This window comes from Diprion similis, chromosome 2 (assembly GCF_021155765.1).
Source record: "Diprion similis isolate iyDipSimi1 chromosome 2, iyDipSimi1.1, whole genome shotgun sequence".
Lineage (NCBI taxonomy): Eukaryota > Metazoa > Arthropoda > Insecta > Hymenoptera > Diprionidae > Diprion > Diprion similis.
Window position 1 is genome coordinate 14,667,510 of NC_060106.1, and position 25,554 is coordinate 14,693,063.

Sequence of the window (25,554 nt, forward strand, 5' to 3'; positions counted from 1 at the left end):
TAAATTGATATATTCCGGTTTTAGCGATCACAGTTTACAAATACTTAAAGGATCGGTGAATTGTAAATACGTTTTTAACTACATTATTATTATTATTATTAAACATATATGAAACATATTGTAAAAAGGTTGGTTAATTTAAAGGTATGATATATGAATTTCTTTGAACAGAAAAAAATACAAACACCCTAAATTGGAACACAGAATCAAACTTTTTTATTGAGAAATCATAACGTTTTACAATTTTTATGGTCTTGCAAACAAATAATAAGTGTCAAACAAAGGTAGTACTTAGGTGAAAAATTTGTATATGAGGCGTTCTCCGTCAGTTCAAACAGTTTTTGCGAACCCTCTCGGATATCACTCATAATTGATCACATTTTAGTACTACTTGAATATAGTCTCTGTAAATTTTTTTATGATCCCTAAATCACTTTTTTCGAGAGGTGATTCTTTTTTTTGTAATTCATACAATTTGGATTGGCTTAGTCCGTTTTGTGTAGAAGAAAAATTCAAATAAAATTTTTTCACACAAACGGACATCTTCAATGTCACTCTTAATTTTATATAGATTATCAGGATATCTAAAAAGCCTATAGAAAAATTGGCATAGTGGGCATTGGCCATTTGATGTAGTTACAAAAATTTTCTTCCAACGTCTCAGCACGAAATCGCATTAGACCAACCATTGTGTCGATATATTTTTATTACTAAAACAGTTCTGGAAAGTTTTACGTGTACACGGTGTGACAGGAATGGTTAGACTAATGAAATTTGATGCTGAGACTGTTATGAAAGAATATTTAACTCCCTTATATAGTCGATGCCCACCATACCCCGTATTCTGTATTTTCTTCACATATCTCTGTCGATTATACAAAATTAATTGAAAATACACAAATAAGAGCTAATGCCTTATTAATAAAATTCAAAGAAAAACAACATTTTTTGATAATAACAATTTTTCTGCCAGTCTTGCCCGATCTAAGCTATATGAATTATAAAAATAATCTGTCGAAAATAGTAATTTAGAAATTGATTGTGAAGAATATGTACAGAGTCTACTTTCAAATAGTACCAAAATATGGCCAATTATGAGTGATACCTGGCGAGTCTTAGACAAAGTGGCTGAACTGATGGGAAATCTCCCGTGTAAGCATTCACATATGTATGTATTATTGAGCATACAAATGCATATAAAATATACATATTACCAGATGGAGGGCATGATACAGAACACTTGTTTATTCTTACGCATTAAAAACGAAGAATGTTTAATACATGTCTTAGGAAATGTATCAAGTATTGTATCATGATTGATTGAATAATGTGTTCAATTCATTTAAGGTTGTGCCAGAAATACTAAAACTTGGTTTACACAGATGCATAATAAATGTTACATCACAATTCTAAATTATGCTTGAGTTATTTTTTTCTCGCTTGTTTGAGGAATGAAATTCTAGTAAAGAATATTCTGAGCACAATAGCATGTGATGGAAATTTCATAATAAGCAGTCATTTAGTTATTAAAGCGTCATGTCCACCATCTGTTGACAGTTGCAAAAGTTTTCTTTAAAGAATATTTTACCTATTTCTGGCTAAAGTAATCCAAGACTGACGTATTATACCGGCAAACATGCAAAATAACATTATTTAATAAATATCCAAGAATAATCCAATTGTATATAACATTAAAATCGGTACCTTGCAGCCATAGAACCTGAATTTCATTTTTACAAAGTTTTTACATGTTATTATCGTTTGCGCCTAACAAAGTGTAATGGATATAAACTTGACATCTGTGTGATAATAGTTCTACACTACACGATCTCGTGGCGAAGCAGGCGATTGAATCTTCTATTATTTTTGAAAATAACACAATGAAAAATCGATGAAAGTAATTAATATTGAAGATCGCGAATTACGAGTACTATTTATTTATTCTATTTTAACTTCTGAAAGTGATTCAGATCTAATAATTTGTACCACTGTAAAATATTAGGAAATATGCCCAAGGAATGATGTACTGCGAAGTTAAAACTCTGGCTCAGAACGGCATAATTCATAATAAAATTAATTACAATTATTAAATCATAATTTTAATTTTATGTAATGAATAATTAGTAATTTTTATGTTCCTATTGACATACATGAACGTGGCTTATCGCGCACACATGAAAAATTAATTTATTATAATATTCCCCTGTAAATTACCACCTATTCTAGGAACTTATTAGTATCAGACAATTCTGTGGATTGAAAATCATCCTTTGAGAAATGCCGTTTGCTTGACGTTTGATCTTATGATATACCTAATGCAAGCTTATGATATAAAATATATCAAACTAGTGCAACCGTTGCAACAAGTGAAATCGTAGGGTTTCCAATGATTGAATTTATGCAAGGCTGTTTATTCGTAATAATTGAACACAGGTCAAAATAGTTGCATCCGCATTATCAGTGTCCACAAATTCGCGTGCACCCATTTGCAAAGACTTTCTGTATCTTCAAATTCAAATAACTTTTAATAGCCCAGGGTCTGGTAGGTTTGTTCAAAATATATCACTTTTGTTAATTTGATACATATCTTTTTATTCCTACTCATCTATATCTTTAATATAATTAAGTCTTGCAAAGTTAAAAAACCTTATGTTAGTTATTATTTATTTATTAATAAATGTACTGAGAATGTGATGAAACAAATTTCCGATCCGTGTTCCAAGGATACTCACCTTTTGGCTCTGGCTTCATGGTATCGATATACTGTGCTCAGTTAGCTTTAGAATAGCGTGTAATACAGTTGATCATGATAAAACTGGATGCTTAAATTTTATTTAAGTATCTGGTTGCACCGTCCATGTATAGATACAATCAATGGCATTGCATTAATTATCTGTGATCTGAATTTTCAAAGATCAGATAATCATGTTTTCTCTATAAAAATTCATGTATCATATGCAATCTATGAAAAATACTGCAAAATATATTGTTAGTAAATATAGTCGTAAAAAATCATTCAGCAAGCCATGAAACTGACAATCACTTTGACAGGTGCCGACGGAGTTGAACCTTAAATCTTTCTTTCTCCATTGTGAAACATTCATATTTCATTTGGTGTTGATTTGAACAAATACAGACCATCTGAACTTTGCCCCATCGTTAAGAATTATATGCATAGATCTCCCAATAAATGTGTGCGCGGGTTGGCCCATTTACAATTTGGTTGTGAGGGATATTTTGTAAGCTGTCACTGGCTTGGCGGGTAGGAGCTTGAAGCTCTTTATAAAGTCGATAAGTTAAACTAATGTATATACGTATACAAGAATTCAGTTTGTGGTGACAACGTTGCCCTGACCTTTTTCTAAATCATTTTTTCTTTTGATAATCCAATAAAAATTATTTCTCTTTAGTTACTATGGGTACGTTCCGTTATTGGCTGTGAATATCGAAAATAAATCAAGAAAGAGGTGCAGCTTGACAATGCCCTAGCAGCATCGGGGGGACACTAAACTGCTGACTATGCTGCTGACAGCAGGGTAGTAAGTCATAGAAGAAACATTGTATCTTCTTATTTGGTTTGCAATCCAGAGTCGCTTTTAAACTCTTTCGACAGTTGACAACAGAAATATTTAGATGATGAGTTTCCATAACATTTACATAAAATAATAAAACAAGAAATTAACATCTGTAAGCAATAGTCAAATAAATTGTACATCATTATCATTAGTTTGAGACTTCACTTTTTGTAAATTCGCACTCTTATAAGTTCATCAGAAGAAATCAAGTAATATGTAATAAATTGAAAAACACTTTCCAAGCTCAATAATTCATATGCAAATATTATGTTACATGTTCAGAAATGTTATGGGTACTATCAAACCATGATTTATTTGCAGGGCATAATTTATAACGTTTTGACTGTCGATAATGACCTGTAACAAAGCCATTAATGTCTATAACCAAATCATAAACATTGTTAGCAGTACTTCATTGTTGAAAATCTATTTATATTGCTCAGTGAAGTTTTTTTTTCGTACGCGTTAATGCAATTACAACCAGTGACAGAATGTAGATATAATATAATTGATGATTTCATTAATACTGTAAATTGTAAATAAAGTAAATAATGTACTCTAAGATGTAAAGTAATAATCAAGGCAATGCTATGAAACAAAGGCCGAAGAGGTCACAAACGTATATCTCCGTCATTAAACTATTAGTTTATTAGCGGAGTTATCAAATAAAATTAAGAAAGCTAAATGGAAATTATGTTCCAGTGTTGTGGGAGGACTTGGACAGTTGTTTTTTTTCCGCGCGTGCTGTACTAGACTGTATCGATATAATTTAATTCTTTGATTAGATCAATAAATAAAATTAGGTACTTTTACAAAAGATAAGATATAGAATAAGAATACACCAACTTGCTCCAATATAATTTAAAAGTTGAATAATTACTACAGTTAATACACGAATTAGATCGTCTGTATATTAGAATAATAAATATAAGGAGAAATAATTTTATAATAAAATACGACTTTGAACCATAAAAGGGTGACAGCTATATATTGTAATATTTTATTTTCTTCCCTTAGATTTGGATTGCATCATTTTACCCAGAATAACTAATATAATGCCACAGAAGCAGAAGTGTATACATTTTCTTCAACTAGCAGAGAAATGAAGATGAGTGAACACTCATCCCATTTTGATTGCCAAAGAAATCGCGAGGTGAGAACTGATGCATTTAATTTCTGACAATTACTTGAATGTCCGAAGAGTAATGGAGCCACGCATTTCAGAACAGGTTGTATCATTATCAATACTAGCATTAAAGTAAATGTTGAGCATCATCATGTCAAACAACTGTCGTATTTTTTTTTTCTTTTTTTTTTTTTTTTTTTTTTTTTTAAATCTAATTGTATGATATGTTCAAAAACAGGTAACAAAACGACAAAATGCATCAAATTTTTGACACTTAATTTTATAGAATATCATAGAGATGTTTATTTATTAAAGTTAATTTACATACATTTTATGAACATTGAAACATTTTTATGGCCGTATAAAAATGTCACGTCAAGGTTACTCATTCAACGAGTAACTTGATAACTAAAAGCTTCCTTGAGTTTCTTTTTTACTCATACGTATAGGTACAATGATTTGTTCAGTTGCGAAGACAAGAATTATATACTCATTGGTAGGCAGGATTTGGGTAGCTTATTCAGTACCTGGATTCGGATGTAATATCAATTCCTTACTAGTACTAGGTAATGATATTATTTTGAAATGGCTAATGTTTGTATAATGATTGAGCAATGGATAATCATTTAACCTCAGCATATGTGCACTTTATTATTTATACAATATTTCTACTCTGCTTGACCATGTACAGAATCTTATTACTTTCACGATTGAAAAATTCCAAAGCACTTGATTGTTGTATGCTTTTGTTGCTTTATTTTTTCATAACATCAATCTTCATACGTACATTTTTATCAGCTTCGTTTGACAACTTTTCTTTATTCCAAGAATAGACACGATCTAATTAGTCACAAACTTCTGTGGTAAGTCTTTTTCCTTTATGTTTTTGCCACGGTTCTTCTTCTTTCCAACTTTAGTAGAAAAAATTTCTTTCCTCTTCTGATCTGTATCTACTTTAATTGGAGTTGAACTAAAGAATTTACTGTCTTCCGAAACCTTGTCAAAATTTTCAAGTTTCGTGGTAGATGAGTTCAGTGATAATCCTAAATTTTTAACTGCTGATAGTTTTTGTTGCTGACTAGTGAGGATTGGTTTTTCTGTGAGACAAGTCGAACTGGTGAATAGAGATGTTTCGTCAACATTTGAAGTATTCAAATTTTTAGGCGAATTTTTACTCTTCTCACGTTTCCCTATCCCCTTATGTTTCACGAAATGAAAGAAACTCTCATTGGTATCGGAATCACTAGATACAGAGTAATTACTATTACGTTGTACTGTCCTTTCTACATTGTGTTCAGAATTACTTTCATCAAGAGTCTGAGATAAATTACTTTGCTTATTTTCGTACATTTGAACATTCTTTGTTTTCATAGAGCGTTTTTCTATTTTACTGGAAGGCCTTTCTTCAGAAACATTGTTTGTTTTCTTACTTGTCCTCAACTTTACTTCTGATTTTGCTTTCAAAGTTCCAGTATTGTTCAATATTTTGTTGTGTCCGGTACTAATTCTGTCTTCGTAAGCCACACCAAATAAGGGGTGCCTGACTTTCAGGTTTTCAGGAAATGGCACAGTAATTTTTTCAACAGAAGCCATTTCGATGTGTAAAGACTTTGGTAGTTTCTGACGAACTCTCATACATCCAACTGGTGTCAAGTTTACTGCACAGATGAAAAAAAAACTATCAAGTTATTCATGATCAACGACTAAAAGATTCCAATAATTTCATTCAAGTGTGACCAAAGTTTATAAAAAATATAATAAGTAGAGCATAATATATAGAGCATCAATAATAATCTATTCCTCTGCTAAGGTAATCAATTAAATGAAGTTAGGAAGTTAAATGATATCAAAAACTCACCAGCTTTATAGGAGCACTGCTCTCCGTCAATCCTGAAGACACAAGATATATTTGTAGGATCCTCTTCATATGTTTCATAAATTTGATTTGCAATTTGAAATTTGTTCTTGCCCCTCAGTCTAATTTTTTGGCCTTTCAACTCTTTCGGGTCCACCTGGAATGAGTATAAATGAGAAAACTCACAGGAGAAATGTGAATAACCATATAATCTGTAAATTTGTGCAATTTCTAAAGTTTTATTTTAATGATCGTGAATTGAAAAGAGCATAAGTGAAACAGGCTATATTTCAATGTACTATTATGTGTGATCCAATATTTCTGATGGCAGTTGTGCATTATTTCATTCAAGAATGGTTAATAGGTCGAAATCAAAATCTGTGATGGTGGTAAACAAATTCACTGACCGTTGTGGGAACATCCATAATGAAAATTTCATCGTCATCAGATATGTCATTGAGTGCAAAACTGACTTGGCTATAATCTTCGATCAAACTTTCGTGTTGTTTGAAGTCTGGTAGCTGTAGGCAAAATTTTTAGATATGAGTAAATTAAACACATACAGTATACCATATTTCGAGTAAAGAAAGTACTCACGTTCGATGGTCGTTCGATGGTTTCTTGTTGAGTTTCAATGGGTTGGTCATTTTGTTCAAGATTCTGCTTTTGAGTATCGCTGACATTTTCTTCATTTTTGCCACTGGTGAGGTACTCGGGCTTCTTCAGAATACTCTTTTGCGTTTTGGTATTATTTGATTTATGTGCTGATGCATGGTTTGTGTTTATTGACACCGATTTTCTGCCTCTACTTGATTTTACAGCTTCTGCTCTGTTTTCCATGAGAGCCATTGATTTATTCAGTGTTGTATTTAATTGAGTTAAATAATCTGTGTCATCTGAATCTGATATAGTTTGGGTCAATTTTTTTGTTACTGAAGATGTTAGTTTTGCACGTTTCTTTGATACTGGCATATCAGTATTAGCTACTGAACGTTTTCTCTTAAGAGGCGCTTTGACTTCACGGGGTGACGATACTTCTTTATTTTGTAAGCCATCACACGATCCAGATTTCTCAGGTGAAGGTACAGATACCAATCTAGAAATTTGATCATCTTGCTCAGTTTCACGTTCATCATTTGTGCAAGTTTTTGCAACAGAAGAGTCTGTCTCGTTTGAACTATCCCTGATACCCCTGGATTTTTTTTTGTGTAGTACATTGTCTGTTAGTGCAAGCATATTGTTGCTAAAGCTCTCTTCAAATGGATCTTCATCATCAGAATAGGCCTGGTTTGAAGTGGAGAATTTGTTGGAAGTTGATTGATTTTTGACAGGTGATAAAGCATTTGATGCCTCGTTGTTAGAGGTATCAGTTTCTAAGTTTTCGTTTTTACTTTTGAATTCAAGAATCATTTGCTTGTTATCGAATTTTGAACCAAACGCACTTACGTTATTGGGCCTTTTGAGAGATAATACAATATTTTTAGATGGTGCTGTTTTTTGTAAATCCACTTTCTCGTTGGAACTACCATCACTGGATAGTTCTGAAGTCATTGCTGAAGGTTCATCAGTAAGCTTTTTTCTTAAATCCTGATTCGTAGCAGTTTTTTTCTGCACCTTTACATTTGGCTCACTTATGGAATCGTTATCTAATAGTTTATGCTTTGCAGCCCATTTGGGTTTTTGCGTATTCTGTATTTTTTCTGGACTCTGAATCTCAACTGTAGAGTCGAATTTACTCTGTACTTTACTATGGCTGGAATTGTGGTCAGATAGCTCGAGCTTTGCAGATAACTTCTGCTTCGGTGAGCATTGCGATTTCTTGGCCATCTTGCTCTTATTGAAAGGGTCCAAGTTCGCTGACATTTTATTATCTCTGGGACCGTCACCCGAAACAGTTTGTGGCTTTTCAGGACTCTGAGTCTCAATGGTAGAATCAAAGCCAGTCACAGACTTTTCAGCAGTCTTCTGTTTTGATGAATCTTGTGAATTTTTATAATTTTTACTCTTATTGGCAGAAGCTAATTCTATCTGTGCTGTATTATTGCTGAAAGTACCGTCCAATATTTTACGTTCCGTAGCCAATATCTGTTTTGGCTGAGTTTGCGATATTTCAGAACCTTGATTCACGCTATGTGATTTCAATTTTTTTCTCAGTTCATCACCACTGCTATCCAAATTATCTTCATTGTTTGAACTCCCCTGAGAGTAATACGTATCCCAGCTATTTGTTTTCGAAGTTTTGAGTTCTGAATTTGTTTTTTCAGCTGTACTAGTATTATTCATGCTTTTTTTTTCATGGGAAGATTCAATTTCATTTTTCAATGTCTTTTGATTAATCCTTTTATATTTTTTACTAATAATTTCTGTCTTCATAATTCTAGGTGGTGATTTTCTGTGAGATTCTTTTTTCAGGGGTGGTGGAGAATTTATCAATGGCTTTTTTGCTGGTGTGCTTCCACCCTCGGAGTGCAGATTCTTAATTGGTGAAAGCTTCTTAGAAATGTTGCTAGATGCTTTGTCAATATTTAGTTCTGCATTCTTATAGTGATGTAGCCAAAATTGTGATGGTGGTATTTCACCATCAGACCCACTACTACTACCTTGGGGTTGCTGATTCTCCTCATTATCACTTCTAAAACTTGGAGACATTGTGTGCTGACTAATATTTTCATTTTTCTTACATTTACTAGGCTCCGTGCGATCCGATGCTTCTTCTTCATTTTCGGATCCTATTTCTTTTTTAATACGAACTCCGGAAAGTTTGGTAGGCTTTCTAATAAATTCTTCTTTAATTGCAGCTGTAATCGTCGAATTACCGAACGTCTCATCATCAGAATCATGTGCATGCAAAATATGTTCATAATTCTTGGCGTCTGCTGCTTCATCATTACTATCGCCAAATGCAAGTTTTGATCTCCCAGATGCCCTGCGAAAAATTGGATTTCCATCGCTACTTTCAGAGTCTGATGAAAAGCGTTCTACCTTGATGCGATTGGTAGTATGCGGTTTATTGAGGTGCTCATCATTGGAAGAGTGCTGACTTTCAATACTAAGATTTTCTCCGACCTCTTTCAAATCTCGATCCCCCAACCTGCTAAGTTCGTTTATTTTCTTTTTACTCCTAAAACTAATTGGGGATTGTTTGATAGCAGATTTTACTTGCGGTTTCTCGTTGACAACAATACCACGCTTGTTATTGGCTACTGTATTTTCAGATTTCTTTGTATTTCGTTGATATTTCACAGATTTAATCGGAGATGAATTATTTTTTTTCTTAAATAAACTTTCATTTTCCGAACTCTCGTCACTATAGCGGGCCATTATTATGTAGAATATATCGAAATTTTACATGCTATATCTTCAGCACCATGTGTTATCAATTGTCCTCGTTGATTCCTAACCTCATTTTATTTCAATTCATGTCCATGAACCAAACTAGCTTCGAGCGTGGATTCGATTTTCATATATCGATGATCGACGGTTACAAACGGATATTTTCACTCATTAGATTTAAAATGACGCTTGGGTGACAGTGGACGACGTCTGCACTGCCGTTTTATAAACGAACTTATACAAGTATTTCCGAAATAATCATCAAAGTGTGATATATTGGTGTATTTCGACACTGCGACGTGATATACCATCATACCATGTAACGTCGGTTTTTATCATTCAAAATGAAATCAATGCGCATTCCACTTCCGAAAGATGATCACTGAGCCTGATCAGCTGAACTCTGACAGCTATTTCAACATGAATACCATCCATGGCAATATTTCAAATGATTTTGAACCACGGGAACTACCTAAGCAAGCGCCTCGCTTCGATGTAAGTATTGAATTATCTGTTTCATCAAAAAATCCATTCAAAGCTTCTGTTTTTGCCTAAAAATGACCTAAGCTAGCCCCTCGCTTTGATGTAAGTATTGAAGCATTGTTTCGTTGAAAACATAATTTGGAGCTTGAATTTTCTTCTAAAAATTTCAGAGCCCACCTGTTCCGTCTGTTCCTGAGGTATCGTTGATCTTTGATAAGTCGCATGATGTAAAAGCCTTTGAATACAATGCCAGGAGATCACCGTCGATGGATAAGTACGATTCGTATGCTACATGGAAGCAGACCACACTAGTGTCAACTGCATCAAATCCTGATCATAATACTCAAAAATCTCGTCATTCTGCTGGATCACCATTAGAGCGGTGTCATAGTCAGAGTGATGCTCATCAATTGCATAAAAATCTAGTAACTAATAATTCGCTGAGACATAGCAGGAGCGATCCAAGCTTGATAAAGCAGATCGATGCTTTGAGTACCGTCCAAGGATATAACAAAGATGCTTTGCAAAGTTGTCGTACATACTCTCCTACCGGAAATCATATATCAAACAACCATACGAATAATCATGGTAATTTTGAGAATAATTTAAAACATGTAGAAGGTGAACGACAGTATTTTGATAGGCAGAGGCAACACAACATTCCAAACTCTCCTTATAAAAATGATAACCAACATTCTTTGAGACATGTAAATCCTAATATGAGATCACAGCATCATAATCCTGGTCCTAAGTATATGAACTGTGATCCTAAAATGCAAAAACTAGGTGTTGACCCTTATGCAAAGTCACCGAATAGATTGCAGACAGATCTTCCGCATCCTGGTTTACAGAACTCCAATTTTCATACCGGAACATCGATGAATCAAAATTTCCATCCTAATATGTTCGCCAGATTTCATCAGGTTCCACCTTACTGTGATTCAGAATATGGATATCCTTATCCTCATCCATATTCACCAAATTATCATGGCTCAAGGAATGAAAATGAAGAAACTGTCAAAAATTTGTTACAATTGATAACCAATCAGAGTGAACAAATCAAATCCTTACAATCTCAAGTTGAAAGATTGCTGAAAATTCAAGAAGAGAGCCTCAAAGATCGGGAGAAGTGTAATTGTGCACGCAACATAGGTCTGGTAAATAAAAGCTATGAACAGAATGCCCAGTTGAGTATTCAAACTACAAATAACAATCCTGTTTATTCTCCTGGAAATACTTTACCATTGACTAGAGATGATTCAATAGTACCACAAAGGCACAATGGCACTATGGAAAGGAATATGATTGGTTCAACAAATGTTAAAGAAAGTAAGAAACAGTCAGCTTCTGACTACAACGATCAAAACAACGATGGACGTTTAAATCAGATTACCCGCGATGAGCAGTTGAAAAATAAAATTTTAGAACAAAAAGTTTCCATTGGTGTAATGACAAGTTTCGAATTTACTGTACAAAACAATCCGTTTGCTTCAGACGGTGAAGATCATCGACAGTATTATGGGCGCACACAAACAGAAATCGATACAGAATGCTCAGCTGGTGGAAATCAGGGATTACCTGAGCACGGTGATATGTCACGGGCATGCCAAAATGTTTTTTCTAGAGTTTCAAATTTACCGTTAGAAAATATAATTGAAGACACTGAAAGTCATCTTTCCTTGAGTCAGCAGCCGAGTAGTAATTTTCATTCTAGTCCAACGATAGATGAATTTAAATCGTTGGAATCTGCAAATAGAAAGATGACAAAGAATGTCCCTGTTAGAAAAACTCCTGAAAGTAATACAAGATTATTTGATAATGAAAATCCAGAATTTGCAGCAAACAGTCACAGAGAAAATCACTTTTCTAATCAGCAAAAGCAGCACCAGGATATGCAAGAACAATTAAAAAATACACAGCCATTGCAAAGTTCAAAAAATTTTGAGCATACGTCGATCAAACAAAACCCTTGCACAGATAATTTTTTAAAACAATGCTATCCAGTAGTGAGATCTTCAGGATCTCTTGATCGTCACAGAAGAAATTCTAATGACCAAAATTTTTCTCCACAAACTGCTGAAAAGAACATTTCTTCTCTGCCGCACAGATCAGCTACAAATGCTGTGAAGCATCAACATGATCTGCCAATTTATAACTCATCCACACAGCAGGAAGAATCAAATTCCCCTTACCGTTTTGAAGATCAAAATAAAAATAAGAAAGTTGCTGGTCTACACAGTCCTGATAATTATTTTGAAAGTGAAGGTTTCTCTGCCCAAACTCATGGACCAAGATTGCCACAACCTCCTACAGCTTATAACAATGAAAGAAACAAAGTTTTATCTCGAGCTAAGATGAGTCAGGAAAATGGCATTGAAGAAAGTATAGTGCTGAACAGTGGAGAGCTACAGATAAACGAGCAACCTCCACCTAGTCCAGAGCCCAGCATACATGTCGAGATGCAAGAATATTCCAGTGACGAAGAAAGTGATAAACATGGAGGTGAAATAGGAATAGATAAGCAAACACCTAAAGTCGGTTGGACATTTTATAATAATGTTTTGGGACAAGTCAATCAAATTTTGCAAAATACTCCAATTACCAGAAACTTGAAGGAAAAGCCAGTAGACAAAGAAAATGGTGTAGATGATTTAAGAAAAAAAGCTACAGTAGAATCGGTTAAAGTTGCTACTATGGAACAATTAAGGCAGCTTGGAATTAGTTTTGCTGACAATAATGATCTTGCAGATGTCAATGATACAACTAACAAAAAGTAAGTCACTTTTCCAATATCCTGAGTTTTATACATTAAAAATTATCTGATTCTAGAATTTCAGACACAGATTTTTGATTTATTCTTATACTTGTACTCGTAATTTTGCACGTGCGTAGCATGAAATAATGACATTCCATTCTTTACCAGAGTTACTTTCGATTCATCCTATTACCCACGATTGGAATATCGCGGCAATATGACTCAAGCGACCAGTACGATGTCTGAAACGGATACAAGCATGCATATGAATGCATTAGCATTAAAATACTTGAGTGACGAGCAACTTGGAGAATTAGCATTACAGAAACATAGCGCAGAAACTCTTAAACATCTTATGGTCAGCAATGTCCAAGGCACCAATATGTCGTTTGCCACTATGCGTTACCTCGAAAGATACCAACTTTTACCGACGAATAGTAATCCACAAGTTGACGGTGAGCAGTTATCTCTTTAATTTATCCTTTGAAATACAAATATTTTGGATGCATTTGATTTTTCATAGTTAGTTATCCTTTGAGATATACTCTGGGCTTTGTTCTACATTTCATCCTTTGTTTGAGAAATGAAACTTCATTTTTCAATTATCGCCATTGTTCGATGTTTTCATTAATCTTACTTGCAGATCAACGAAGAATGATAGATAAACCCAAGAATGAGGTATTGAGAAATCCGGAAAGACCGTCGCCAAGTAGCCAGATGCCCAGAACGAGCTGCCCCAGTAAAATTTTGGATATTTCTACTTTGAAACAGCAGCCAAAATTACTTTAATATTGATAACTCGCAGTACCTCATTCGTACTTTAAAAAAACATATGGCTTCTAGATGAAGTAATGTGAATTTAAGATAGATAGAACAACAGAATAGAGAGCAAGTTGTTGTTCATGCACATGTATGTACATAGACTATTAAGCAAATTTTAACTGTAACCTTGTGAAAAAAATGATAGCTTATATTTGTAGTGAATTTAGTGAGAGAGTTACGAACGGATTTAGTTTGCATGAGAAGACTCGAAGTGAAATGCAAATTTTTAATTTTCTATTGCGAATTATAAGAACACCAGAAGATTCATCGAGGGTAAAAAAATTAAAAACGTAATAACAATAAATAGTTCAAAATTTATTATGCAACAGATACATAATTTAGATCTGTGGCTTTTATTGAGATCTCTGTATCATATTACCAAAAATAAGTTTCTACAACACAGTAAAATATCGCGATATATCACATATCCTAACTAAACTTGCATCATATCTAAAATAAATGAGAATACTTCTAGATTGAATATTATGTACATAGAATTATAATTTTGACTAATTATCGTATGTCTGTTCTAGTCTCGACCCCTTTTTCTTGTGGAGTATAATCTCCACATTCTTCATTAGCTAAAAATTGTTAGAAAACTATGAAACGAGAGCGACCAATTTTTTTGTTTGTGAAATGACTAATTCTTCTTTGAAGCAACAAATATTAACCAAATAACTCTATAGTGACCATCGCAGACATGCGTTAATAGTTTTGTACTAATTAAAAGCTACACAGAAAAGCTTTCGCCACATCCACACGTCCCTTTGATATTTGGGTTGTTAAACACGAATTCTGAGCTCAGCTTGTTTTCCACATAATCCATTTCTGTGCCCAACAAGGACAACTGCGCCTTCCTGTCTATTATGACACGAACTCCATCCTGCACAACCTCCTCATCTAGTTTATCCTTATGTGTGGCATAATCAAGAGTATAGCTGAGTCCATTGCAACCCCGTTGCCGTACTCCAACTTTAAGACCAATCTGTAAACAAGTAAAATTCCATTTGCTGTAGTTACATTAACAAGAATTCTCTGGTTTAGTGAAATCCTGGATAAGTAGTAATAACATATTTAAGCTCTGTTGGGTACTAAGATGTATGATAAATATTTATGGGTCCAACGATGAGAACAATTTCGTTGCGAGACGTTATAGTTTAATTTTATTCATGCAAGGGAATGTAAAAATTTCTAATGACCTATAAGCCAAAGATCGATATTGACGGTCAATGATGTAGCAATAACGAATAACAAGTCATACATATACAACTAAAATTTGCTGCAATAAGAGCATATATTTAGTTACATGTATCACTGCAATATAAATAGTTATAGTAAATTTCGAAGCAATGTTTGCATAGCGCAGTATATAAAGATATATCAATTCGTCAAAGAGAAACGAAACGTAAAGTATTACGCATATTTTTTCGTATGTTCTTCGAATGTCACAAGATGCTAAATTTGGATTTCGTATGTACGATATATTGTGATTTTAAATTTTACATTTTCTGATTTGTTTGCTTACATATTCGTCCTTGTCCTTTAAAATTTCCTTGATTTTGTTCACAGCATTCGGAGACTGAAAAATTTTGAATGTTTGTCAAGACCAAAGTAATTTGACTTTGACAATAACTAGGTTAGGTAACAGGTATTATTTTGATGTATCAGTTTTCGAGACGATTACGATTTTTGTTTTAATAAAGAACTATTTCCATTTGGTCTATAAGTGCCAAATAACTCACTAAAACTAACGCAGCTCGAGTGGGAATAATTCTACGGTTCTTGACGGCCCGTACAGTGGCAGCCGCTGCGATTCGCGACGCCATCTTTCTCGGCTACGTGACGTCAGTGTGACTTAAGAATTTCGTGAAATTTCGTAATTAAATGTACGATTTATGAAAAGTGAAAAAATTGATTATGGCGAGTCAGTGAGGACTCGTAAACGTGTGATATTGTTCGGATACTTTAGAAATTTGTGTTTTCGGTCAATACGTTGTGGTGCTCTAACATTGACGTATTGATTTTTATCTCATAACCTCACACTGGTCGTTACACCTGGGAGGAAAAAAAGTTGAAAATATAGGCCAATTCGCATAATCTGATCGGTTGAAGATACATACTAAACGTGATTTGTGTTGGAAATTTTCAAAAACGGCGCATTTTGTAAAGTAATCCATTCGGGCTATTGAATTTAGCCTATTTTTCGTAATTTGCAATCGCAGCAAAACCGTTGGTTATATGTAGAACGATCGTCCATTTAAAGGTTGCGTAAAGGTGACGTCATGCGATCGCAAATAATATTCTCTTAAACTACCACCTAAAAATTTCCCTACCTAAAATATACAAGTTATATCATATTGCAGTTCACCGTGCTGAAAGTGTGAAGAGAAAATCAATTGTTCAAGTAAATTTAGTGACGGTGTTTAACATTTCTCCTGAGAAATTCATTAAATAATTTCATGGCTGCGTGTGTATACGTAACAGGACAAAGAAGTGCTGCTGCGTCATAGCCCGTATGGTGGGGATTTTTGTTCCTCGATCAGATTTATCTGGATTTGAATTATCTGTTATTTAACCTCGATTTGGATGAATAAAAAACCAAATTAAATGATGATAAAAGTCGAATAAAACAATGAATAAATTACATTGAGCAATTATCCAAGTTTCTATCATGGGATGAATAAATTCTAGACGATAACAAATCAATGAGTGAATGTAGTTTTGCGACGGACTTGGGTCTCTTTATTGAGAGTATCTACACGGAGAAAAGTAAACTGTTCCAGAAAATCAAAATATTTCAATTCAAAGTAAGACATTTATTTGATAGGGAAAATGAGGTTAAATAGCGGTATTTATAATTAATAAAGTTTTCATCGGTATGGGAGACATTAATTTCGAAATAATCATCTCGAAAGATGGACACGTATCTGATGCAAGTCTATGGATCTGATCTCGTGATAAGTGGCGAAGTAAACGCAACCAGTCAGGAGTTGAGTCGGACGATGGTGGGGCGGGTCGCGAACGCGATGTCGTCAGCTTCGTGTCGGCTCGCACGGTGGTGGGGGAAAGCGGAATTACCCGAAGGGGTCCGAACGCGGCCGAAAGTCGAAAAGTTGGGGCCGATCGGTGCCGAAGGGGTGTCGCAGGGACAGTCGGACGCTCGACCGGTAGAGGAGCTAGTGGGCCGAAGTGCCGGGACGATGCACGGCGAGGAGGCACTCGGGAGGCAGGGAGGGCATGCGAGCGGAGCAGTTCAGTCGCCGCCATTGCTGGCCCCCCGCGCTCGAATTCGCGACACTCGTGCGTGGAGCCGATTTTCCGATAACCTAAGCTCCCTGCGAGGGCCCCGAGCGCGCCCCCCTGATGCAGAAATACTGCACCGAACTCACCGAAAGATTGTTGAAATCCCTTGACAAGGAATACAATGTAAGTAAGGGAAAAACGTACCGTCACAGCGGGTCCATCCGCTCACCAACGGCTATCGGGCCTCTGTGGCGTGTGCGAGCTCTCGCACACCACCACAGAGTTGCTCAGATTCACGGAGAACTAGTAACATGTACGAAGGGATAAGGATTGATGTAACCTCAAACTGCAGCATCACTCTAGCATATTATATTTTATTACAGGGTTATATATATTTTTTTCAAAAAAATATTCCGAACTCCAGTTACTATTTTTCGAGGGCAACAAATTTCACAACCACCACCCACCCTCATTGATGGGTCTTTTAAGTAACGACCCTCGAAGTTGTACAAAAGTTCCCGTTTCATTTTGTACTTTCAATCCATCGTCTCTGGTACGTGCGTTGATTACTTGTGATCAGTGTAAGTACAGTCCGTTGTGTTCGACAGTCAGCTGCTGTCTCTCGTTAGTTTTCTTTCTCCAAAATTTTACCTTGCTGTTTCTGGTAATACAGAGGTGATCGCCATGAAGAAGTAAAATGAATCAACATTACAGAGGTGGTACAGTCTTCTGGCACACACACATGTTGCAATCAAGTAGAAAGTGTACACACACATAATGTTCTGACTCTTAGTCAGTGTTAGTATTCCATAGCATTAATGTTAAACGATGAATTTTTTCAACGACTACTAACTAAAAGCTGTTCAAATAATCAATTTTTTGTAGATACCTTCGGTGCAATTTTACCGTTCTATCGTCATTGTACTTCTGAACGATTTTCTCTTCTTGTGCAGAGTGTTATATCCAGAGTATTTTCGAGGTTATTTCCTTGATAGTCTACAGATGATATCTATACATGTAGCTTCTACTTCGTCTTTTAATATTATCTTACCTCTCTTCTCGAAATGGTAAGAGATAAGCGTAAAAGAAAAAGGAACATTTGGAAATGTAGCTAATTGGATGGACATTCGACATGTGTTAATGTTATATGTAGGTATTATTATTTCACGTTACATGCATACACCCTCTACATGGTACTCAAACATGTTGTTGTTGAACATCAATTGTTTTCATGATTTTTTCAACAATTGTGACACATCGTACAATAATTTGGCATTGAACATTTTTTATATTTCTTATTTAACGAAAATTTCACTTCAAATGTTTTGTTAACAGAGTTCAGACAACTCTGGAAAACCAATAATTCAGGGAATATTGGAATTATCACAAAAGTCAACGAAATTGCAATATAATGATATTCTTTCACTGCGGTATCTCTATGGAGTCATGCTAGAGTTATGGGATCGAGGTTAAAATAAGATTGGTCTGCATTTTACCATCGTAATCAGAATACTGCAACACATAGTGACCTAATTGGTTTACCCGTGTGTCTTACCTTCCAAGGGTTGAGATTGTAACATATAATGCCCAATGTATTATCTGAGTAACTGTAAAATAGTTTCAGTCCAACTAATTTTGATCATCTTTCTGAACTTTTCATGTATATATACCTATATATAATAAAGACTTGTTTGGTTTGCATTGCATATTTAATTACAGTTCATCATAGCTCTGATCAAGCATTCTATGTTTTCAGTTTTTCGTAAGTAATCAGTTTAGGTGACCAGCTAACTTTGTTCCCACTTATTTTTCAGGTTGTCGATATGGGAGCTGTTGTGGAAGTCATCACGGCCCTGGAAAAAACGACGATTACCAAAGAAGTGCTTGAGGTAAATTACATCAAGTGTTCACTTAAAAAAATTATCCCTTACAGCTAATGCTCAATATATAAGTATTTATTAAACGAAAAAACTATTTACTATTCGAATTAAACTCTAAGTTCAATGGCGCTTAATTAATTGTACCAGATTACACGTTATATCTTAAATAGATTTATCGTAGTTCCAGAGGTGTTTAGGTAAATAATAAAAGTTTGATAAATACATTTTTCACAGGATACTGTTTTATGAAAAGTCTGTTAAAAAATGACTACATAGAAATGCATGATTTCTTGAACTTGATATATTTTTGTTCATTTAATTCATCATGTACAAGACTTGCTTCACAAAAACTTTAACAAATAAAGCAACACAAAACTAAAATATGAAGCCACATATTGGCCGCGTAGTGTAATTTCCTTCAAAATCTTATCATAAAATTATCACACAAAAATGTAATAGTGATTTCATTAATTCTTCAAGTACTATTTTTTTTTTAGATTTGAAAACACAACATGTGTAATTATAATTTTGTTTTATGCTAAACATTATGTAGAATGTATACCAGGGTGTCTAGTGGCGGGGAAATCTTGAAAATTAAACGAAAATTTAAAAGTTCTTTTGATAATACCAGAAATGTTCAGGAATTTCACACCGACACCAGGATTTGTGTCAAAGTTGGTATTTTTATACTAATCTGCTGAAAAATGGTTCATTGACTAGATGCGATTGAAACATGTAAAATTTTCTCCTCATTGTGAAATTGGAATATTTCTATAGTTTATTCAGTTCATGCTTGTTCAAATGCATAACTAAATCAATCAGCAATTATAAACTAATAACACAACAGATAATGTAGATACGATTCTCCGAGTCTACAGTAATTTGTCAACATTGATCCGGATTATCCGGGAATTTTCAGATCAGGCATCACTAGGCACCCTGCTATCACGTTTATTTATTTACTGCGCACATTATCTAGTATATTATAATTGCATCGTTTGCATTTTTAAATGTAAAAGCAACAAAATAATAACGTTTACCTTGATGAACGAGCTCATTTTTTATTGTGTTCGAAAACTTACCTTGCTGTACGTTTGTGGATGGAAAAATTCTGCTTGCCCATCCATAATTTATTATTATATTTTGTGACAAAGCTATTCGATTAATATGTGGACTTACAATCATATTTACTTACGATAATAAAAATGTTTGTTGTAATATCTCAAGTTTGAAGTTAAAGTCATGTAATGTTTCTTGGTTATGGGCTAAGATATTGTGTATTTCTCTACCAGGTGACACGCTTTGAGATGAGGTAGTGAAATTCTTTGGTTCCATCAGAAAGGACAAACTATATCACTTTGTTTTGTTTTATGCGAATTTATGTTAACAAGAAGTTACTTGCCTCATCAAGCGTTGAAACTTGAATTGCACAGCTGAATATTAGAAAATACTGTATTATGTGAAAGCACACTGAATGGCCAGATCTTAATTTCGTACATTACAGCACAACATGTGTCAGTGGTACTTGATTGAGTTTTGTTTATAAAAAAATACTGGTTAAACTGTAATAGCATTTTGGACCCTGGAGTTAAATGAATCTATTGCTTAGTTCAGAGGTTCTCTGGTACAATTAATTTCTGTACTGTAATTACAAATAATATTTTAGCATTGCACTTGCACATGGAATATTCCAACAGTTTAGATTTATATTTCTAATATTTCAAATAATTAAAAACGTTTGCCGAATTTAAGCAAATGTTGAATTCTTGAAATGTGATTCAATGTTCAGTTCCACTGTTATTTCCAGATTACAAGGCTTGGAAAATATATCAATGAGCTCCGTCGTAAGTCGAGCAACGATGCCTTGGCTAAGAGGGCTAAGGATCTGGTACGTCGGTGGCGAGATACGGTTTTGCCCTCAGGCAACACCACACCACACTCCACACCGATCGATACCGCACAAATGGCTATTAATGGTGCAAAACCTCAAAGTCCAGGGTTGAGATCTTTAAAACCTCAAAGCCCTGCCCTCAGAGGCCTGAAACCACAGAGCCCTTTAGTAAAGGATACAACACCGTTAAGGGTTTGTTTCTGAATTCATTTTAATGTTATCGTTAAATTTGCCTGGCCTCCTCGACATATAATATAAACAAAATACATAATAAAATGGAAGGAGGTGGCAAGTCGCTGGAAAAACACGTATTTGATTTGAATGACTTGATCGTTGAGCAATATCTGAAATAATTTCAGGTGCTGAGTCCAGTTATATCAGTGCATAGTGACCATTCACGCTCACCACATGCAGCTCCAAACAAACCTATGATCAACGCGATGATCAATCACAGACCAAACCTAGACGAATCTCCCAAACTCGGACGGGCCATACAAAATCATGTGACAGATGCTGTCCCACGCACTCACAGTTCAAACAAACGTCTACGAAAAGAGGATTCTGAAAATTCACACACAAGTAGGACTCCAGGTGAACCTTTCATGAAACGGCAGCGTTTAAATGGAGACAATTTCAACAGTAGCTTAAATTCGCAAGTGCCTAGCCCTCTGTCAAAAGAGCGAAGTCCCGAAAAGTCTGTGGAACTTATTGTGGAATCAGACGTTCCTATAGAACCTAAGAAAAGGGGCCGAAAAAAGGGAAGCAAGTCTGTAAAAAAGCAACAGCTGGTCGAAGATCATGTTAAAGAAAAGTTGGCCAGCATGTCACGAAATCCAAAATTAAAAACAACTCAAGAATTATTGGCTGACCTCCAAGCAAGAGGATCTCATTCAAATTCGATCGCGACATCTAGTCAGAGTAGAAAAGATCCACCTAGTACAGAAGATGTGTTGAGGAGTAATAGTGAACACGTCACAAAATATTTACAGTCGCAAAATGACGTCTTACGTGGGGCGGGTGACGGTGCTTTACAAACACGGTTAAAATCTGATGATAGTGATCACAAAGTATCGAGGTATCGAGATACAGGTGGCGGTGATGCTACTCTAAACCTAAAATCTCGAGAAAGTCCTTCGAGAACACCAAAGCACTTAACGGTGGAAGAGATTCTAGCAAAACTGCCTCCCCTTGATATAAACGCGATTGTTTGGAGTGATCCTGAAGATGAACAAGATGACAGCGAAATTATAGAGTGTCCGAACCGAGAGATATCAGCTAAAGACTTGGATATCCTTCATACGCAACAGGTGGAAGGTCTAAACGGTAATTTTCAGCCTAAGCTAACCTTGAATGTAGAAAATGATAAGAACGAAGTGTCAAATATAGACGTAATGGAAAGAGTCGCGAGTGACTTGTCTACGAATAAAACGCAAGATACTCCTAGCGATGGTACATATGGATCTATGAACGTGCAGAATAGTGATAATCGTGTCAGTCAAAAGGACAGAGAGTTTCGGGAATGGCACGAGATGCTGGCGCGGCCCAGCTACAATGACCAGATCCTCCACATATTGCCTTACGTTATAATTGATTAGTGATTTTTATTGTCTATTACCTATTAATTGATCAGTCGGTTGATTGAAACTATTTCTTTTAAATTTATGATAATTGATTATTATTATTATTATTATTATTAATTATTAATTATTACTGTATGTTTTTGGTTTGAGTAACGAGCTAGCCAGTAATGGTATGCAACTTCAATAGACTTCTGAAGCTCATTCTAAGGATGGTTATATGCATATAGTTTATGTCGTAGCTAAAGTTTATGTTGTTGATTATTTTGGAACTTTATCAGGCAGACTCTGTTTATGTGAATAAAACTAAAAAATTCTTACCCTCGATTGATTTGCGACGTAATATAATTTTGAGTCGTGTATTGATTATTGGGTAACATTTTATAACTTAGTATCTAAATGGATGAGCTACAGACAGTGTATTGTACGTATGTGCTGGAACCTCTGATGTGGGAAAGAGACAGAAAGAAAAAAAAGTGAGAGAGAGAGACGGAAACAAACCTACAAAAAACAATTGTAAAGGAGCATCAAGACCTCGTTAAATTTTTTTAAACATTTAAGTTTTTTTCATACACCTTGTATATAGTATATTATAGTCCTGAATGATAATTTTAGCAGAAAGTATCCCCTTATAAATTATTAATTAAAATAACAGTGGATTAGTGGTGACTAAACCGCAGCTATGTGAGTTACTTTGAACAATACATGACTCGACTCAGCAACGCTACGTCTATTTACCGTAGATTGATATTGAACTAAGCTAACCCTTGCTTTGAGTTTACATACTTACGTTAAATACTATAAAATGAAACTTTTTTTTATGTCACACAAGTTCCTTTTCATCATGAATTAGCAGTACCATATTCTATAATTATAGGTGATAGTGTCACCTGAATCCATGATTATACATTCATCTTAACCCTTATTTTCAGTCCACACTGTGCAACAGTTTTGTTTCATGTATATCAGTCATGTATTGTTTGATGTATAGTTCATATCAAGAATAATGATTTGAGAAAACAAAAAACCGATAATCCAGGAAGCAAACTATTTAGCGAAATATTGCTAAATATTAAAAAATATGTGCCGAGATTTCGAGTGTGAGAATGTAAAATGAACGAACTCTGAAAAAATGCATGAGTGTTGTATGTTGGATATCAGCATGTATCTATATCACAGTGAACACTGAATGAAGATCCAGAAATGTAACGGTATCGAAAGATGATGTGTCTTTTCCAAGAAACTGCATATTTCGGTGATAAAACAGCAACAAAGTTAACAAGACAGCCATTATACTCGCAATTTTTTAATTAGTGAGCTTGTATCAAGAGGAAAATCGTATCTTTTCTTCCACTCGGCTGATCAGTAAGCCCAGGTAATGTCTGATAAATTTATGTTTAAATTCTCTGAGTGTAAATTTACCAGGTTAGCTTGTCTCCTTTTTTTTTTTTTCATTTCCATTATGCTACCTTATGGTACTATCAATTATTGAACATTCTAGAGGGCTAGTATTAATATTTAGATTTAAATTCAAAGGTGTATCAATTGGCTGGGCCAATTACTTGCTATTTGTCAATGAATTCCATTCAATACTGTGCTCAACGACGTTGTTATAAATCAATTGGCAGTTCGTTTCAACGGTTGAAAAATAAATGTTAATTTTCCTATATTCCGCTTTTACTTTTTGGTTTCATGAGGCACCCTGTCTGACGGTAAAATTATTGCCTGACAAAATTCGAGTTTATATTTTGATTCGAGAAATACTTAATACGGGAAGTAGTTTTGAATAAATTCAGGCATCCAACAGGAATTGTGACATATTTCAGCAAAATCAGTGAACCCGTGGGTATTTGGTCGTTTTTATGAGTCGAACCATCTTTCTTTTTTTGTTAATTTTTTATTCAATATTTCCTACACGTAATTCATCAATCCATGTTAACATTTATGTTAACAAATATCTTGTGCCAATGTTACCCTATCGTTTTCACTCAAAGAATTTTGCGTGTATGGATTTAAACATAAATACATAACAAAATTATGTAACATGGCTGACTGACTAAAATAATTGGAGTATTACCGGGTATGACTTAAGTTGAGCAGAACTCTTTTAGATTTTCGGTTGGAAATATTTCAATAATGATGAAGCGTTGACTTGTGTCGCATTTTTTAAAGCAGTTTTGATAATTTTATTAAATTACTTAGATCATATGTGAATACATGTAAATTGAACACCAATTTTGAGTGTTGCATTGTGTGTAAAAAACAACATCTCGACGAAAACGTCGCGTTGTACTTCAATTCTTGGAGAAAACAGACTGTTGACATTGTGCAAAATTTTCCATTTCACCATATTGGTCAGCAGTTCACAATATTTGATATTTGTAAATAACTTGTAGAAGAACATCGTCTTTAGAAGCCTCGTTAACTGTAAAAAATATACCTACAGACTACTACCGAGATATATTAATTATTGAATAAATATTTTTCATATCTGCAAAGTAAACTATTTGTTCTCTCTGTCATGATCAAAGATGTCGGCTTCTGAAATGCAAGTTGTTAGTTGATCAGATTTGGTAATGTAACGAACTGATTGTAATAATTTATGTCTGATATCAGTTGAAATATGAAATCCATGCTTCCTTATTGAACAGACGAATGTGAACACTGGCTGCTGTGCAAATGTATATTAAATTACAGTTGATCTTTACAATCAAGTAACTGCAATTGTATACCCTGTAGTGCGTTTTTCATTAATAGAATACAATACCATTGAAATATTTAAAGTAAATTCATTGATTTTCACATTGACAGTAAATTTTTTTCAAAGTAGTATTAAACATGTATAGCTAGTGTGCACAAAAATTTTTTTTTTAGAAATATCTAATTTTCAAAATAAACTTTAGCTTTCCCATGTTTTTGAATACTTGGATGCTTTTCAGAAACCGACTTCCGTGCTTTCTAGTGATATTGTTATATTTTTCGTGAGTTTGCCATAATACAATATTTACGTACAT

At 34.5% G+C, this 25,554-nt stretch overlaps 4 protein-coding genes across 5 annotated transcripts; 2 read left to right on the forward strand and 2 right to left on the reverse strand.

The window, feature by feature from the left end:
* Positions 1-5,061: 5,061 nt before the first annotated feature.
* Positions 5,062-10,012, reverse strand: LOC124416073. Its single transcript, XM_046896916.1, has 4 exons — positions 7,154-10,012; positions 6,964-7,077; positions 6,560-6,713; positions 5,062-6,359 (listed from the first exon to the last, which is right to left on the reverse strand). The coding sequence occupies exons 1-4, from the start codon at positions 9,875-9,877 to the stop codon at positions 5,542-5,544; spliced, it is 3,810 nt and encodes a 1,269-aa protein (XP_046752872.1). The 5' UTR covers positions 9,878-10,012; the 3' UTR covers positions 5,062-5,541.
* A 62-nt stretch (positions 10,013-10,074) lies between these two features.
* LOC124416074 (GATA zinc finger domain-containing protein 14-like) lies at positions 10,075-14,523 on the forward strand. Its single transcript, XM_046896917.1, has 4 exons — positions 10,075-10,384; positions 10,543-13,145; positions 13,296-13,582; positions 13,771-14,523. The coding sequence occupies exons 1-4, from the start codon at positions 10,265-10,267 to the stop codon at positions 13,914-13,916; spliced, it is 3,156 nt and encodes a 1,051-aa protein (XP_046752873.1). The 5' UTR covers positions 10,075-10,264; the 3' UTR covers positions 13,917-14,523.
* On the reverse strand, positions 14,244-15,923 carry LOC124416076 (iron-sulfur cluster assembly 1 homolog, mitochondrial). 2 transcript variants are annotated; one of them, XM_046896919.1, is made up of 3 exons: positions 15,692-15,923; positions 15,475-15,528; positions 14,244-14,934 (listed from the first exon to the last, which is right to left on the reverse strand). In XM_046896919.1, the coding sequence occupies exons 1-3, from the start codon at positions 15,773-15,775 to the stop codon at positions 14,680-14,682; spliced, it is 393 nt and encodes a 130-aa protein (XP_046752875.1). In that variant the 5' UTR covers positions 15,776-15,923; the 3' UTR covers positions 14,244-14,679. The 2 variants fall into 2 exon arrangements, with proteins under 2 accessions (XP_046752875.1, XP_046752876.1); XM_046896920.1 differs by lacking the exon at positions 15,475-15,528.
* Positions 15,924-16,356: 433 nt separating this feature from the next.
* Positions 16,357-25,192, forward strand: LOC124416075 (mediator of RNA polymerase II transcription subunit 26). The gene is made up of 4 exons (XM_046896918.1): positions 16,357-17,375; positions 19,007-19,081; positions 20,880-21,155; positions 21,323-25,192. Exons 1-4 carry the CDS (start codon positions 17,313-17,315, stop codon positions 22,556-22,558), a joined length of 1,650 nt encoding a protein of 549 aa, XP_046752874.1. The 5' UTR covers positions 16,357-17,312; the 3' UTR covers positions 22,559-25,192.
* The last annotated feature ends 362 nt before the right edge of the window (positions 25,193-25,554 follow it).